Source organism: Capricornis sumatraensis, chromosome 17 (assembly GCF_032405125.1).
Source record: "Capricornis sumatraensis isolate serow.1 chromosome 17, serow.2, whole genome shotgun sequence".
NCBI lineage: Eukaryota > Metazoa > Chordata > Mammalia > Artiodactyla > Bovidae > Capricornis > Capricornis sumatraensis.
The window spans coordinates 48,850,147-48,863,287 of record NC_091085.1 but is presented as its reverse complement, the minus strand read 5'-3'; the positions used below and the strand labels follow the sequence as shown (position 1 = coordinate 48,863,287).

The window sequence follows — 13,141 nt, the reverse complement described above, 5'->3', positions numbered from 1 at the left end:
AATAAAAGGAAAAGAGAAGACAAACATGCAGGTCAATAACTTTGATTTTTAGTGTATTTTAAAACTCAAAATCCAACAGTCCCAGTGTGCCTGGACTCCAAACTTTCAAATCCAAAACTGGGACAGGCCAAGGCAAACCAGGACAGCCCATCACCTCATTATCCCTGAAATGAAGAGATCGGGATTCAAATTCCACCTTTGCCATATATTTTTGTGACCCTGAGAAAAATATAACTTGATAACTTGTAATCTTCACCTATACCATTGGAATAAAAGTATTTGTTGCATAGAGGTTTTTTTTTTTTTTTAAGGTCTATCTAGGAAACTACCCGGCTCATGTTTGACACATAGAGAACTAAGTCTGCATGAATTCTTCCTTTTTCCCTCACTTACCTTTCCAACTCCACTATGACATAGAAGAGACATTGTTCTGCTTATCTCACTGATAACACACTTTGCACACAGACACTGCAGTTAATTTGCTCAAGGCAACAGAGTAGTAAATGCTGTAATCGGAGCTTGAGGCAGCTCTGATAGAGATCAGAAGATGCTGTATTAAATGCTTTCTAAACCATACTCAATTCAGTTTCAAGTGTCAAGGAAGATATGGAAATACCCATTCATAGGAAATTTTGACAGTTTCATAATACTAAAGCCTAGTACTTCGTTTTTGAATGATGTTTTCTTTTTTTCCCCCCTATTTTTAAAGCACCATGCAGATAACATATGTTTCAGAATAGGTGCTGTCACTATGACCCATGAAACTTTATATTACAGCCTAGTTACCCTCTGTATATTTGTCGCATTTTAAATGTATACAGAACTTCTATTCTTCTCATTTTGTTTTTTGACTATAAGATTAACATTTTCTGTTATCAGTGAGTAGAGAAATGTGTTGTCGAATAATATCTTATAACTATTGGGCAAAACAAACATATTTAAAATGCATAGATCATTTTACTTTTGAAAAACGAGTCTCAATAAAGATACACTTAAAAATGAAATAAAAAGTGCATTTGGAAAACGGACCATAAAAATGTTTCCCCAGATTTCTTCTTCAAGTGTGGATAGGAGCGATTGTGGCAGAGCACCACAGCATATAATGGCACCCCACTGAAATATAAATTTCCAAGTCAGCTGAGGAATTTCACAGAACATAAACATCAGGACAGAGATGATGCATTTGTTTTCAAGGAAAGAGATTGTTCCATCGCCATCATGTTCCCTTCAAATTAATTTACATCTAGTTTAGTGAATGGTAGAATAAAATTGAAATATTTAACTATACAATCAAAAATGTGAACATATTTGTTGAGAAAAATAAATGAGCCACATATGCAGAACATAAACCAGAAGGAGCTCTGGATACAGAGGCTGTTGATTTTCTCTCAGCCCAGAACTGAGTCTATGATTGTGACTATTAATTTACAATGATAATAAGCTTGAGACGTGATTAGATTTGAACATTTGGTAAAGGTTGGAAGGATTTTTCTTCTTAGTGAGCTCATGCCCTGAATTATAATAGTAACATGCTGTGTGGACTTAAATGCTTTTAGTTGATTCAGCCTCATCTTATTTTTTAATGTAGTTCACCAGCATTTATAGACTCTGAAACATTGAGCAGATGACTTTGTAGATTTCTTCTAGTAGTGTGAGCAGGGTGACTCAAGGAAGAGTTTGCCTTTTAACTATGATTGAATTCCTGAATACAAACTACAGTACTGGCTTCTGTTTCTGATTCAGTGACCTAAACTTCATGATAAGAATTCAACTAGCAATAGACAGATTGCTGTATAAGAAAGCAAACTAATCAGTTTATTTTCCTCTAGGAGAAGAGAGATATGTGAGGCAGATAAAAGCTGTCATGATATTTCTATTTCTCCAAGAAGTCTTTTCTTAAATAAATATGATTTAAAGCAATGCTTTTGATATAATACAGATTTTTTAAAAGCTACATGGATATTGTAGAGTACTTGGCAAGAAAATATCATCATGTATGTTTCCTCCCTCTTATTTTATTCTAATCATTTGTTTATTTTTCTTTCCTTTTTTTGTTGAAGGGATGCAATTATTTCTATTCTAATTTTCTATTGAAAAATATTTAGTTGTAATGTTGTTTTTCACTTATCTTACAGCTTGTTTAATTTGTATTGCTACATAACCATTATTTTATTTTTTTAAATATCAGTTCAGTTCAGTTCAGTCACTCAGTCACGTCCGACTCTTTGTGACCCCATGAATCGCAGCACGCCAGGCCTCCCTGTCCATCACCAACTCCCGGAGTTCACTCAGACTCACGTCCATTGAGTCTGTGATGCCATCCAGCCATCTCATCCTCTGTTGTCCCCTTCTCCTCCTGCCCCTAATCCCTCCCAGCATCAGAGTCTTTTCCAATAAGTCAACTCTTCACATGAGGTGGCCAAAGGACTGGAGTTTCAGCTTCAGCATCATTCCTTCCAAAGAAATCCCAGGCTGATCTCCTTCAGAATGGACTGGTTGGATCTCCTTGCAGTCCAAGGGACTCTCAAGAGTCTTCTCCAACACCACAGTTCAAACGCATCAATTCTTCGGCTCTCGGCCTTCTTCACAGTCCAACTCTCACATCCATACATGACTACTGGAAAAACCATAGCCTTGACTAGACGGACCATAGTTGGCAAAGTAATGTCTCTGCTTTTGAATATACTATCTAGGTTGCTCATAACTTTTTTTCCAAGGAGTAAGCGTCTTTTAATCTCATGGCTGCAGTCACCATAGCAGTGATTTTGGAGCCCCCAAAAATAAAGTCTGACACTGTTTCTACTGTTTCCCCATCTATTTGCCATGAAGTGATGGGACCAGATGCCATGATCTTCGTTTTCTGAATGTTGAGCTTTAAGCCAACTTTTTCACTCTCCTCTTTTACTTTCATCAAGAGGCTTTTTAGTTCCATTTCACTTTCTGCCATAAGGGTGGTGTCATCTGCATATCTGAGGTTATTGATATTTCTCCCGGCAATCTTGATTCCAGCTTGTGTTTCTTCCAGCCCAGCGTTTCTCATGATGTACTCTGCATAGAAGTTAAATAAGCAGGGTGACAATATACAGCCTTGACATACTCCTTTTCCTATTTGGAAACAGTCTATTGTTCCATGTCCAGTTCTAACTGTTGCTTCCTGACCTGCATACAGATATCTCAAGAGGCAGGTTAGGTGGTCTGGTATTCCCATCTCTTTCAGAATTTTCCACACTTTATTGTGATCCACACAGTCAAAGGCTTTGGCATAGTCAATAAAGCAGAAATAGATGTTTTTCTGGAACTCTCTTGCTTTTTCCATGATCCAGCAGATGTTGGCAATTTGGTCTCTGGTTCCTCTGCCTTTTCTAAAACCATCTTGAACATCAGGAAGTTCACGGTTCAGGTATTGCTGAAGCCTGGCTTGGAGAATTTTGAGCATGACTTTACCAGCGTGTGAGATGAGTGTAATTGTGCAGTAGTTTGAGCATTCTTTGGCATTGTCTTTCTTTGGAATTGGAATGAAAACTGTCCTGTGGCCACTGCTGAGTTTTCCAATTTTGCTGGCATATTGAGTGCAGCACTTTCATAGCATCGTCTTTCAGGATTTGAAACAGCTCAACTGGAATTCCATCATCTCCACTAGCTTTGTTCATAGTGATGCTTTCTAAGGCCCACTTGACTTCACATTCAAGGATGTCTGGCTCTAGGTGAGTGATCACACCATCGTGATTATCTGGGTTGTGAAGGTCCTTTTTGTACAGTTCTTCTGTGTATTCTTGCCACCTCTCCTTAATATCTTCTGCTTCTGTTAGGTCCATACCATTTCTGTCCCTTATCGAGCCCATCTTTGCATGAAATGTTCCCTTGGTGTCTCTGATTTTCTTGTAGAGATCTCTAGTCTTTCCCATTCTGTTGTTTTCCTCTATTTCTTTGAATTGTTTATTTATTTTAATTGGAGGCTAATTACTTTACAATATTGTATTGGTTTTGCCATACATCAACATGAATCTGCCATGGGTGTACACGTGTTCCCCATCCTGAACCCCTCTCCCTCCTCCCTCCCCATACCATCACTCTGGGTCATCCCAGTGTACCAGCCCCAAGCATCCTGTATCCTGCATTGAACCTGGACTGGCGATTCATTTATATATGATATTATACATGTTTCAATGCCATTCTCCCAAATCATCCCACCCTCTTCCTCTCCCACAGAGTCCAAAAGACTGTTCCATACATCTGTGTCTCTTTTGCCATCTCGCATACAGGGTTATCATTACCATCTTTCTAAATTCCTTATATATGAGTTAGTATACTGTATCGGTGTTTTTCTTTCTGGCTTACTTCACTCTGTATAATCGGCTCCAGTTTCATCCACCTCATCAGAACTGGTTCAACTGTATTCTTTTTAATGGCTGAGTAATACTCCATTGTGTATATGTACCACAGCTTTCTTATCCATTCATCTGCTGATGGAGATATAGGTTGCTTCCATGTCCTGATTATTATAAACAGTGCTGCAATGAACACAACCTTTATGAATAGAACTTTTTATTGTTTCAATAGTGAAAGTGAAAGTCACTCAGTCATGTGGGGTCACCTCTTTGTGACCCCATGGACTATACAGTCCATGGAATTCTCTAGGTCAGAATACTAGAGTGGATAGCTATTCACTTCTACAGGGGATCTTCCCAACCCAGGGATCAAACTTAGATCGCCTTCATTGCAGATGGATTCTTTACCATCTGAATCACCAGGGAAGCTAATGTTCACATAATGCTTCCACATATATACTTCCGCACATATGTTCACATATGCTTTCCACAGAAAGCATAGTTTTTAAGCATTCTTTTATTCTCATAGATTCCTTATAATTTTTGCACATTAAGAATGATGTTGAAATTAATATCTGTGTATGAAAGTTCTCTGTATTTGAGAATGTTTTCTTAAGAAAGGCTCCAAGAAATTACATTTTCAATCCAGGAATACAGATGGCCTACATGGAAGGCTTTCCTGATAGCTCAGTTGGTAAAGAATCCACCTCTGATGCATGAGATACCAGTTTGATTTCTGGGTTGGAAAGATCCCCTGGAGAAGGGATAGGCTACCCACTCCAGTATTCTTGGGTTTCCCTGGTGGCTTAGCTGGTAAAAAATATGCCTGCAATGTGGGAGACCTGCTATCCCTGGGTTGGGAAGATCCCTGGAAAAGGGAAAGGCTACTCACTCCAGTATTTTGGCCTGGAGAATTCCATGGACTATATGGTCCATGGGGTAGCCAAGAGTTGGACATGACTGATTTTCACTTTCACATGGGTATATAACACAGTGTATTTTATTAATTTCTTGCATGTACAGTTTGAAGGAAGAGGTTGCAGATTTGGGGAGAAAATAGAGATGGGTTTGATTTAGGTCCATTTAGTAGGGTTATTTCCAGGAAACTAAAGTGCAGCCACCCAAGAGATAATGTAGATTTGTGAAGAAGGCCTCATGTATATCCCTGCAGTGACATTGCTTAAGAAAATTTAGTAATAAATGTGTATATCTTACAATTAACAGCATTAGTCACAGTCCTGTGGTCTCAAAATTATTTTCTTTTTCTTCTTCCTCCTATCACTTTCCCATCAAATTTGATTCATTCATGTGATAAAATGAAACTGATTCACTTAAACTATTCATGAAAAAATTATAATAATAACTTCACACTTTTTTAACACTAAAGATATGATATATTAAACAATTTCTAGATTCAGGGAGGTGGTAATTTATACTACATAAGTTACTTTCTCATTTGCCTTATTGTAACATCTCTCATATTAAAAAATAAGCAAGAAAAATATCTATCAACCATTGGATCAGTTTATGACACTAAATGGTATATTAGATTCTACACATGGACATCACCAGATGGCCAATACTGAAATAATTGATTATATTCTTTGTAGCCAAAGATGGAGAAGCTCTGTACAGTCAGCAAAAACAAGACTGGGAGCTGACTGTGGCTCAGATCATGAACTCTTTATTGCCAAATAGACTTAAATTGAAAAAAGTAGGGAAAACCACTAAGCCATTCAAGTATGACCTAAATAAAATCCTGTGATTATACAATGGAAGTGACGAATAGATTCAAGGGATTAGATCTGATAGAGTGCCTGAAGAACTATAGATGGAGGTTCATGACGTTGTACAGGAAGCAATGATCAAGACCATCCCCAAGAAAAAGAAGTGCAGAAAGGCAAAATGGTTGTCTGAGGAGGCATTACAAATAGCTGAGAAAAGAAGAGAAGCTAAACGCAAAGGAAAAAAGAAAAGGTATATCCATTTGAATGCAGCATTCCAAAGAATAGCCAGGAGAGATAAGAAAGCCTTCCTTAATGATCAATGCAAAGAAATAGAGGAAAACACTAGAATGGGAAAGACTAGAATCGTTTCAAAAAAATTAGAGATACCAAGGGAATATTTCATGCAAATATGGGCACAATAAAGGACAGAAATGGTATGGACCTAACAGAAGCAGAAGACATTAAGAAGAGGTAGCAGAAATATACAGAAGAACTATACAAAAAGATCTTCATGACCCAGATACCACGATGGTGTGATCACTCACCTAGACATCCTGGAATGCGAAGTCCTGAGAAAGCATCACTATGAAGAAAGCTAGTGGAGGTGATGGAATTACAGTTGACCTATTTCAAATCTTAAAAGATGATGCTGTAAAAGTGCTGCATTCAATATGCCAGCAAATTTGGAAAACTCAGTAGTGGCCACAGGATTCGAAAAGGTCATTTTCCATTCCAATCTCAAAGAAAAGCAATGCCAAGAATGTTCAAACTACTGCACAGTTGCACTCAGCTCACACGCTAGCAAAGTAATGCTCAAAATTCTTCAAGCTAGACTTCAACGGTACTTGAACTGTGAACTTCCAGACATTCCAGCTGGATTTAGAGAAAGCAGAAGAACCAGAGATCAAATTGCCAATATCCACTGGATCATCAAAAAAGCTAGAGAATACCAGAAAACATCTACATCTGCTTTACTGATTATGCCAAAGCCTTTGATTGTGTGGATCACAACAAACTGTGGAAAATTCTTCAAGAGATGGGAATACCAGACCACTTGGCCTGCCTCCTGAGAAATCTGTATGCAGATCAAGAAGTAACAGTTGGATCCAGACATGGAACAATAGATTGGTTCCAAATAGGGAAAGGAGTATGTCAAAGCTATATATTGTCACTCTGTTTATTTAACTTATATGAAGCATATATCATGCAAAATGCCAGGCTGCATGAAGCGCAAGCTGGAATCAAGATTGCCAGGAGAAATATCAGTAACCTCAGATACACAGATGACACCACCCTTATGGCAGAAAGTGAAGAAGAACTAAAGAGCCTCTTGATGAAAGTGAAAGAGGAGAGTGAAGAAACTAGCTTAAAGCTCAACATTCAAAAAGGAAGATCATGGCATCCAGTCCCATCACTTCATGCCAAATAGATGGGGAAACAGTGGAAACAGTGAGAGACTTCATTTTGGGGGGCTCCAAAATCACTGCAGATGGTGATTGCAGCCATTAAATTAAAAGACACTTTCTCCTTGGAAAAAAAGCTATGACCAGCTTAGACAGCATATTAAAAAGCAGGGACATTACTTTGCTGACAAAGGTCCATCTAGTCAAAGCTATGATTTTTCCAGTAGTCATGTGTGGATGTGAGAGTTGGACTATAAAGAAAGCTGAGCATCAAAGAATTGATGCTTTGAACTGTGGTGTTGGAGAAGATCTTGAGAGTCCCTTGGACTGCAAGGAGATCCAACCAGTCCTTCCTAAAGGAAATCAGTCTTGAATATTCATTGAAAGGACTGATGTTGAAGCTGAAACTCCAATACTTTGGCCACCTGATGAGAAGAACTGATTCCTTGGAAAAAGCCCCTGATGCTGGGATAGATTGAAGGCAGGAAGAGAAGGTGATGACAGAGAATGAGATGATTGGATGGCATCACTAACTCGATGGACATGAGTTTGAGCAAGCTCTGGGAGTTGATGATGGACAGGGAAGCCTGGCGTGCTGAAATCCATGGGGTCGCAAAGAGTTGGACATAACTGATCAACTGAACTGAACTGAATGGTATATTGCAATTTCTGTTAATATATCTTTTCACTGAACTGGGAGGGAATGTGAATCCTGTAAAGATAGAATCTGTATGAAGATTTCTGACCTGCCTTCTTTCCTTCCTCCCTCTCTCTGTTTTTTCTTCCTTCCTTCCCTTTTCCCTTCCTTGTTCCCTGCTTCCCTTCCTTCTAAGGAAGTCTCTTAAGTGTGCCCAATGTGCCCTGAGCTCTGAGAATTCAGTGGTCACAAATAAGTTTTCTGCTTCCTTAGAGTAACTGTTCTAGTGGGGAGAAGAGATCAATTAGACAAAGAATACATGAAGAGGATACTCAGATACTGGTGGTGAATATTAAGGTAATAAACAAAGTCTTCCCTGGTGGCTCAGAGGTTAAAGCGTCTGCCTCCAATGCGGGAGACCCGGGTTCAATCCCTGGGTCGGGAAGATCCCCTGGAGAAGGAAATGGTAACCCACTCCAGTATTCTTGCCTGGAGAATCCCATGGACGGAGAAGCCTGGTAGGCTACAGTCCACGGGGCCGCAAAGAGTCGGACACGACTGAACGACTTCCCTTCACTTCACTTCATTCAAACAAGGTTACATGAAGGAAAGTGATCGAGGGTGGGCTGGGCATGAAGGGTACTGCTGAGGAAGTCACGTTTGAGCACCTGAATGTAATTTAAAGCCATAGAATGAATGACATCACATAGAGAGAGCAAGGAGGGTTGGTGTGAAAATTTAGAAAATTTGTCTTAACAAATGTTCCTGTGAAAGAAACAGAAAAAAAGATGATGGAAATTGAAGGGGTATAGGAAGCTAATAAGCAGTTATCTATTACCTCTCATCATCATCATCGCCCACCTATCTATTTAATCTACCTACCTATGTATTTCTTTCCTCCTTATTGGTAGTAGGAGATATTGGAGCAGTGGATTTGCTATTAGAGATGATCCAATAGAGGAAAAAGGCTGATGTGAGGTTTTGACAGTATATCTGCAGAAAAAAAAAAACTGTCCTCAAGAGGATGAGAGAGGTGGGGTCAGTGTGATACTGGTGTTTTTCCCCCAGCTTCACTGTACTTGTTACCTAAAGATTAAAATAATACTGAATAAAGAAATTTTCTCAGCAGTCAGTAAAGCTTTTATGTTAAAATGTGATTTATCATTACTGGCAGCAACATCATACCTTGATACGTGGTAGTATATACACAGGAGGCTTCCCTGGTAGCTCAGCTGGTAAAGAATATTCCTGCAATGCAGGAGCCACCGGTTCAATTCCTGGGTCAGGAAGATCCCCTGGAAAAGGGATAGGCTACCCATTCCAGTATTCTTGGGCTTTCCTGGTGGCTCAGATGGTAAAGAATCTGCCTGCAATGCAGGAGACCTGAGTTTGATCCCTGGGTTGGAATACTTAGCCAGCCCATGTTGGTGCTTAGTTATTTTCTGTAGTAGTTATTTCATGTAGTATTTATTTTCTGTTTGACCTTCAGCTCCTAAAGTAATCCTGCTGCCCCACTGAGATCTGAATATCATAAGCTTGGAACCAATATTATCATAGATTATTGAACCATGAGGGGACATAGAAATCATGAAGTGTGGTGGTTCTCATTGATTATCATGATCACCTAGGGAAGTTTAAAAACAAACACCCCAAATATAGAACACTGCAGATCTATTTGAGCATCACTGGGATGGAATTAGAGAGTAAAGATCCTGAAATTAATCAGTATTCTTCCCATATTTCCAGTTGAATCTCTCTTCAGACAGTGGAGAAATATTGTTTTGTTAAGTTCATAATTCTGTGTATCACCAAATCAGGCCATAAAGTGATACTGCAATGAGAAACTAGTTGGAAAAATGAAAACTCAACACAACTAGAAAACATCAACTTGAAATAGATGAGATGTTAATATAATTGAAATGGTTAGAATCAAGGGGACAATCCATAGTTCCAATATTCTATACTCCTCCTCCTAGATTCTGAGGGTTCTAGAAGTCGAACTTGTGTCTAAATTCTTGGACTCTGATATGGCACGTATGGTGGGCAACTGGAATTCTGTTGGCCAGTGCACAGGAAGTCATTGAATTTTCTCCCATTCTTATGAAATGTGTGATACTTTTCAGTATACTTCTGCTCTGACATATGACGCCGTTCAAGTGATGACCGAAGCTTTTCGAAACTTACGGAAGCAGAGAATTGAAATCTCCAGAAGGGGAAATGCAGGAGACTGTCTGGCAAACCCGGCGGTGCCCTGGGGACAAGGTGTAGAAATAGAAAGGGCCCTCAAACAGGTCAGTCACTGAAAATGATTGCGATGCAACTTAAGGGTAGCCACTATTTTTTTCCTGCTGCATTAGTCATTCTTATCTTATCTGTTTTATGTAGAGGGAATATTATTTCCTACCTACACAAAGGTAGGTTGAAGAAAAAAAAGAAAACTAATGAGTGTCATTTTCTTGACTTGCATCCTGGGAGAGTCCTCTGGTCAACCAGTTTGTGTCTGGTTGAAGTGAATTTATAACTGTATCCTTTCCCATTTCCTCATTAGGTGCAGGTTGAAGGTCTTTCAGGAAATATCAAGTTTGACCAGAATGGAAAAAGAATAAATTATACAATTAACATCATGGAGCTTAAAACGAATGGGCCCCGGAAGGTAAATCATTAGTGAATTGAGGGCTTTGTGTCTGTATGAGGAGGTGGGTTAGTGGACCCACCACCTCATCTTCCAGAGTCCTGGAGACATGTATTCACATAGATGGACTCCACAACTCCAGAAACATATATTTTAAAATCTTTTTTCTAAATAAAATCTATTTCTGGTAAGTAATACTGAAATGATTTTAAAATAACTATGAATTAAAAACAATTATGAATTTTTGTTTTTTTTAAGACAGAGGTAGAAAGAGTTTAATGAGAAGAAAAAGAACTATAGCTGAAAGATTATGGTGCTGGAGACCAAACATAGCCGGTGAAATGTGCATGTAACTTTCAAGTCATCATTTTTTTTCTTCTGTTATGGCTAAAATGCCATTGTTTGAATTTTATGTTTCTATATGATCAGTCCCATGAAAATTACCCTTGGGGAATATGAAAAGTGAGCATGAAGAGACAATCTGTTTTTAGGAATGGTTTTTGCAGTGCCTTTCTATTCTTATTTGATTCACATACCTAAAAAATACATGTCTTTTTTCTTCTCTAATTGCCGTGGCTAAGATTTTTAAAGCTATGTGTTTAGGACAAGTCTAGTTAGGACAGGTGTAATTTCAGATTCAGGCATGGGTTTGAAAATAACTTGGTGCCTTGGTAATAGAAAGGCTGTGTATCCAAGTGCACTCTTTCTGTGTCTTTTTTCAGATCGGATATTGGAGCGAAGTTGATAAAATGGTTGTTACCCTCACTGAACTCCCTTCTGGAAATGATACCTCTGGGCTTGAGAATAAGACAGTTGTTGTCACTACTATTTTGGTAATTAGCTACATATGCCTCTGTTTGACATTATTTTTTCTTAAGAAAAACATCTGCCAACTAGTTTTTCTGCTTATATTTTAGGATAATAACTGATATGGTGACGCTTTTGAATGTTTCAGTCATTCATTGCATGTTATTCTGTTTAAAAGGATCACAAATGAGCTAAAGCATTCAAAATATTTCCTCTCCATTTCAAGAATGAACTTTAGCTTTATAGATAATTCATAACCTGGTGTTTGGGGCTTCCCAGGTGGCTCAGTAGAAAAGAATCTGCTTGCCAGGAGTTTCAGGAGATGTGGGTTTGATCCCTGGGTAGGAAAGATTCCCTGGAGGAGGAAATGGTAACCCATTCCAGTATCCTTGCCAGGATATAATCCCATGAACAGAGGAGCTTGGCAGGCTACAGTGCATGGGGTCACAAAGAGTCAGACATGACTGAGCGATTGAGCATGCACGCAATGTGGTGCTTACACATGTGAACATCTGGGGAAAGTCTGGAAGAGCCTTCCTTGTATTCCATCAATGTTTCACCTTTCCACTTCCACACTATTCTGGGTCCATTCTGTCCTTACATTTGTTATTAATACATGGTTTAATGTCAGCTTCTCTATCTTCCTATGGAAAGGGGAACTTCTGAAAGACAAGGGTGATCTCCTTTGTTTTTAATCCCAAGTCTCCACATAGTAATTGGCACTTAGCTAGTGCTAAGTAACAGCATTGAACTGGATCTTGAACACTGAGGCTCTGGATAGATGGTTAGGAGATGTAGGTCATCATGATAAGCTGTTGATGTAATAAAATGGAGGAAATGAAATGGGGTTCACTAATAGTGTAGGATTTTGCAACAAAATAGCCTTATTTTGTTTTACTAATCCGTGGTGCAGTGAATTGGTGGGATTCATTATGGTAACAATATTGAGAAGAAAATATAGTTAGGCTAGTAAGGGATTTGAATAAGAACATTGGTTGGCACTTTGAAAGTCTTAATAAATGTAAGCTAGGTATTTGAGGATTTTTGTCTTAATCATGCTATTGAGAACTTTCTCACTGGCCCCCACATATGCTTAGTATCACTTTCCAGTGGAGAAAATTAGGCTGGTGTTATGACATTTTTTCATGCTTCCTCTTTATGGTGTTTGCAGAGGAATGCTACTCTCTAGCTATCTGTGTAGCATAATTCTAGGATATTATCTCATAAAGGAAATTTGATCTCAAGTCTGAGAGGGTAGCATCTGTAATCACCATGGCAACAACTTTTTCAGTCTGCACAGCACTGGCCACAGACATGATTAGAATGTGAACCTTGTCCTTGAACTAGTAGTGATACAGGGTTTTGGGTGAATGGTGGTTCTTTGGAGTTAAGGTAGCCTTAATTTAGAACAAGACAGTGGTGAATCCAGAGTTAACTGAAACAGATGTTGAAGCACATTATTTTTCAGCAAGCCCTAAGAGTTACAAACATGACATGGGGGTATACCAACTTTTGAGTCTCTTGTTTACTTGATATGGCCAGGTACAAGCCATATTAATGAAATATAAATGAAACATAATGAAAGATATATGAGAATCTTTGCTCAG

The 13,141-nt window shown here is 38.7% G+C and overlaps 1 protein-coding gene across 3 annotated transcripts in view; it reads left to right on the top strand.

Annotated features, from left to right (window-relative positions):
* Positions 1–13,141, top strand: part of GRIA2 (glutamate ionotropic receptor AMPA type subunit 2) — a 194,177-nt gene that overhangs the window by 136,678 nt on the left and 44,358 nt on the right. For all 3 annotated transcript variants that reach the window (XM_068990034.1, XM_068990033.1, XM_068990032.1), the window contains exons 7-9: positions 10,219–10,386; positions 10,644–10,748; positions 11,450–11,560. In XM_068990034.1, coding sequence (XP_068846135.1) covers positions 10,219–10,386; positions 10,644–10,748; positions 11,450–11,560 — 384 coding nt within the window. The remainder of the gene's footprint in view (positions 1–10,218; positions 10,387–10,643; positions 10,749–11,449; positions 11,561–13,141) is intronic.